The 5,000-nt window shown below is 58.8% G+C and overlaps 1 protein-coding gene across 1 annotated transcript in view; it reads right to left on the bottom strand.

Annotated features, from left to right (window-relative positions):
• The window catches only part of PIGS (phosphatidylinositol glycan anchor biosynthesis class S), a 27,559-nt gene that overhangs the window by 9,287 nt on the left and 13,272 nt on the right, over positions 1-5,000 (bottom strand). The window contains exon 4 of the mRNA XM_078883469.1: positions 3,054-3,218. Coding sequence (XP_078739595.1) covers positions 3,054-3,218 — 165 coding nt within the window. The remainder of the gene's footprint in view (positions 1-3,053; positions 3,219-5,000) is intronic.

The raw sequence follows: 5,000 nt of genomic DNA on the forward strand, positions 1-5,000 counted from the left end.
GTGTGAGTGGTGAGTGTGTGGTGAGTGTGGTGTGTGTGGTGAGTGTGTGTGTGGTGAGTGTGTGTGGTGAGTGTGGTGAGTGTGTGGTGAGTGTGGTGAGTGTGGTGAGTCTGTGTGTGTGGTGAGTGTGTGTGTGGTGAGTGTGGTGAGTGTGTGTGGTGTGTGTGGTGTGTGTGGTGAGTGTGTGTGTGGTGAGTGTGGTGTGTGTGGTGAGTGTGGTGAGTGTGTGTGTGGTGAGTGTGGTGAGTGTGGTGAGTGTGTGTGTGTGTGGTGTGTGTGGTGAGTGTGTGTGTGTGTGAGTGTGTGTGGTGTGTGTGGTGAGTGTGTGTGTGGTGAGTGTGTGTGTGTCTGTGTGTGTGGTGTGTGTGGTGAGTGTGGTGAGTGTGTGTGGTGAGTGTGGTGAGTGTGTGTGTGTGGTGAGTGTGTGTATGGTGAGTGTGTGTGGTGAGTGTGAGTGTGTGTGTGAGTGGTGAGTGTGTGTGTGTGTGGTGAGTGTGTGTGTAGTGAGTGTGTGTGGTGAGTGTGGTGAGTCTGTGTGTGTGGTGAGTGTGTGTGTGTGTGGTGAGTGTGGTGAGTGTGTGTGTGTGTGGTGAGTGTGTGTGTGTGTGGGTGAGTGTGTGTGTGTGTGGTGAGTGTGTGTGTGTCTGTGTGTGTGGTGTGTGTGGTGAGTGTGGTGAGTGTGCGTGTGTGGTGAGTGTGTGTGTGTGTGGTGAGTGTGTGTGTGTCTGTGTGTGTGGTGTGTGTGGTGAGTGTGGTGAGTGTGTGTGGTGAGTGTGTGGTGAGTGTGCGTGTGTGGTGAGTGTGTGTGTGGTGAGTGTGTGTGGTGAGTGTAGTGTGTGTGGGTGTGTGGTGAGTGTGTGTGTGGTGAGTGTGTGTGTGTGGTGAGTGTGTGTGTGTGTGGTGTGTGTGGTGAGTGTGGTGAGTGTGTGTGTGTGTGGTGAGTGTGTGTGTGTGGTGAGTGTGTGTGGTGAGTGGTGTGCGGTGAGTGTGTGGTGAGTGTGTGTTGTGAGTGGTGAGTGTGTGTGAGTGTGGTGAGTGTGTCTGTGTGGTGTGTGTAGTGTGTGTGTGAGTCTGTGTGTGTGTGTGGTGAGTGTGTGTGTGGTGTGTGTGTGGTGAGTGTGTGTGTGGTGTGTGTATGGTGAGTGTGTGTGTGGTGTGTGTGTGGTGAGTGTGTGTGTGGTGAGTGTGTGTGGTGAGTGTGATGAGTGTGTGTGGTGAGTGTGGTGAGTGTGTCTGTGTGGTGAGTGTGTGTGGTGAGTGTGAGTGTGGTGAGTGAGTGTGTGTGGTGAGTGTGTGTGGGTGTGAGTGTGTGTGGTGAGTGTGTGTGGTGAGTGTGGTGAGTCTGTGTGTGTGGTGAGTGTGGTGAGTGAGTGTGTGTGGTGAGTGTGTGTGGTGAGCGTGTGTGGTGAGTGTGGTGAGTGAGTGTGTGTGGTGAGTGTGTGTGAGTGAGTGTGTGTGGTGAGTGTGGTGAGTGAGTGTGTGTGGTGAGTGTGTGTGGTGAGTGTGTGTGGTGAGTGTGTGTGGTGAGTGTGTGTGGTGAGTGTGATGAGTGAGTGTGTGTGGTGAGTGTGTGGTGAGTGTGTGGTGAGTGTGTGTGGTGAGTGTGTGTGTGAGTGTGTGGTGATGTGTGTGGTGAGTGTGTGGTGAGTGTGTGTGGTGAGTGTGTGTGTGGTGGTGAGTGCTGTGTGTGTGTGGTGTGTGTGTGTGGTGAGTGTGTGGTGAGTGTGTGTGAGTGTGTGTGTGTGTGGTGAGTGTGTGTGTGTGGTGTGTGTGTGTGGTGAGTGTGTGTGTGGTGAGTGTGTGGTGTGTGTGTGTGTGTGGTGAGTGTGTGTGAGTGTGGTGAGTGTGTGTGTGTGGTGAGTGTGTGTGTGGTGTGTGTGTGTGGTGAGTGTGTGGTGAGTGTGTGTGTGTGGTGAGTGTGTGTGTGGTGAGTCTGTGTGTGTGTGGTGTGTGTGTGTGGTGAGTGTGTGGTGAGTGTGTGTGTGTGTGGTGAGTGTGTGTGTGTGGTGAGTGTGTGTGTGGTGAGTGTGTGTGTGTGGTGAGTGTGTGTGTGTGGTGAGTGTGAGTGGTGAGTGTGTGTGTGTGTGAGTGGTGTGTGGTGAGTCTGTGTGTGTGTGTGGTGAGTGTGTGTAGTGTGTGTGGTGAGTGTGTGTGTGAGTGTGTGGTGAGTGTGTGAGTGTGTGTGGTGAGTCTGTGTGGTGAGTCTGTGTGTGGTGAGTCTGTGTGTGTGTGTGGTGAGTGTGTGTTGTGTGTGTGGTGAGTGTGTGTGTGGTGAGTGTGTGTGGTGAGTGTGTGAGTGTGAGTGTGTGTGTGTGTGTGGTGAGTGTGTGTGTGTGAGTGTGTGTGTGTGTGGTGTGTGTGTGGTGAGTCTGTGTGTGGTGAGTCTGTGTGTGTGTGGTGAGTGTGTGTAGTGTGTGTGTGAGTGTGTGTGGTGAGTGTGTGTGGTGAGTGTGTGTGTGTGTGGTGAGTCTGTGTGTGTGTGTGTGTGTGTGTGTGTGGTGTGTGTGTGTGGTGAGTGTGTGTGGTGAGTGTGTGTGTGTGGTGAGTCTGTGTGTGTGTGTGGTGAGTGTGTGAGTGTGTGTGGTGAGTGTGTGTGGTGAGTGTGTGTGGTGAGTCTGTGTGTGTGGTGAGTGTGTGTGTGTGTGTGGTGAGTCTGTGTGTGTGTGTGTGTGTGTGTGTGTGTGGTGAGTGTGTGTGGTGAGTGTGTGTGTGTGGTGAGTGTGTGTGTGTGTGTGAGTTGTGTGTGTGTGTGTGAGTGTGTGTGGTGAGTGTGTGAGTGTGTGAGTGAGTGTGTGTGTGTGTGAGTGTGTGTGGTGAGTGTGTGGTGAGTGTGTGTGGTGTAGTGTGTGGTGAGTGTGTGTGGTGTGTGTGTGGTGAGTGTAGTGTGTGTGGTGAGTGTGTGGTGAGTGTGTGTGGTGAGTCTGTGCGGTGAGTCTGTGTGTCTCTCTGTGTGGGTGGTGAGTCTACGTGTAGGAGGGAGGGGGGGGCTAGGGGGGAGAAAGGGGGGGGGGGGAGGGGGGGGGGGTGGGGCCAGGGGGGGGGGTGGGGGTCACGTGCCAGTGAGTGTCGCGGGGGGTCCATGGAGAGGTGACGGAGGATGTCCTCCTCATCGTTGGAAGCGATGCGTGGGCGGTAGTCGTACTGCACTGCTACGTCCCCCTCCTCCAACTCCTCCTGGTCAACGTCGACATCGTCCCCACCGTCGTCCCTCCGCTCCCCTGGGTGGGGGAGGGGGGGGGGTGCACGGCAACGTCAGTGGTGACGTCAGCACCGGAAGCTGGGTTCGACACTCACCCACTCACCCACTCACCTACTCACCCACCCACCCACCCACCCACTCACTCACTCACTCACCCACACCACTCACCCACCCACCCACTCACCCACCCACTCACCCACCCACCCACCCACTCACCCACTCACTCACCCACCCACTCACTCCACCCACCCACTCACCCACCCACCCACCCACTCACCCACTCACCCACCCACCCACCCACTCACCCACTCACTCACCCACCCACCCACCCACTCCACCCACCCACTCACCCACTCACCCACTCACTCACCCACCCACTCACCCACCCACCCACCCACTCACCACCACTCACCCACTCACTCACCCACCCACCCACCCACCAACCCACCCACCCACCCACCCACTCACCCACCCACCCACCCACCCACTCACTCACCCACCTACTCACCCACTCACCCACCCACTCACCCACCCACCCACTCACCCACCACACCCACTCACCCACCCACCCACCCACCCACCCACTCACCCACTCACCCACCCACTCACCCACCCACCCACCCACTCACCCACTCACTCACCCACCCACTCACCCACCCACCCACTCACTCACCCACTCACCCACCCACCCACCCACTCACCCACTCACCCACTCACCCACCCACCCACTCACCCACCCACCCACCCACCCACTCACTCACCCACTCACCCACTCACCCACCCACTCACCCACTCACCCACTCACCCACCCACCCACCCACTCACCCACCACCCACTCACTCACTCACTCACTCACCCACCCACTCACCCACCCACCCACTCACCCACCCACTCACCCACCCACCCACCCACTCACTCCACTCACTCACCCACCCACTCACCCACCCACCCACTCACCCACCCACCCACCCACTCACCCACTCACCCACTCACTCACCCACCCACCACCCACCCACCCACCCACCCACTCACCCACTCACTCACCCACCCACCCACCCACCCACCCACTCACCCACTCACACCCACTCACTCACCCACCCACTCACCCACCCACCCACCCACCCACTCACCCACTCACCCACTCACTCACCCACCCACTCACCCACCCACCCACCCACCCACTCACCCACCCACCCACCCACCCACCCCACTCACTCACCCACCTACTCACCCACTCACCCACCCACTCACCCACCCACCCACTCACCCACCCACCCACTCACCCACCCACCCACCCACCCACCCACCCACCCACTCACCCACTCACCCACCCACTCACCCACCCACCCACCCACTCACCCACTCACTCACCCACCCACTCACCCACCCACCCACCCACCCACTCACTCACCCACTCACCCACCCACCCCACCACTCACCCACTCACCCACCCACTCACCCACCCACTCACCCACCCACCCACTCACTCACCCACCCACTCACCCACTCACCCACCCACCCACCCACCCACTCACCCACCCCACCCACTCACCCACTCACCCACCCACTCACCCACCCACCCACCCACTCACCCACCCACCCACCCACCCACCCACCCACTCACCCACCCACCCACCAACCAACCCACCCACCCACCCACCCACCAACCCACCAACCCACCCACTCACTCACCCACTCACTCACCCACTCACCCACCCACCCACTCACCCACTCACCCACCCACCCACCCACTCACCCACCCACCCACCCACCCACCCACCCACCCACTCACCCACCCACC

The sequence above is a fragment of the Lampetra fluviatilis genome, chromosome 71 (genome assembly GCF_964198595.1).
Source record: "Lampetra fluviatilis chromosome 71, kcLamFluv1.1, whole genome shotgun sequence".
Classification (NCBI taxonomy): domain Eukaryota; kingdom Metazoa; phylum Chordata; class Hyperoartia; order Petromyzontiformes; family Petromyzontidae; genus Lampetra; species Lampetra fluviatilis.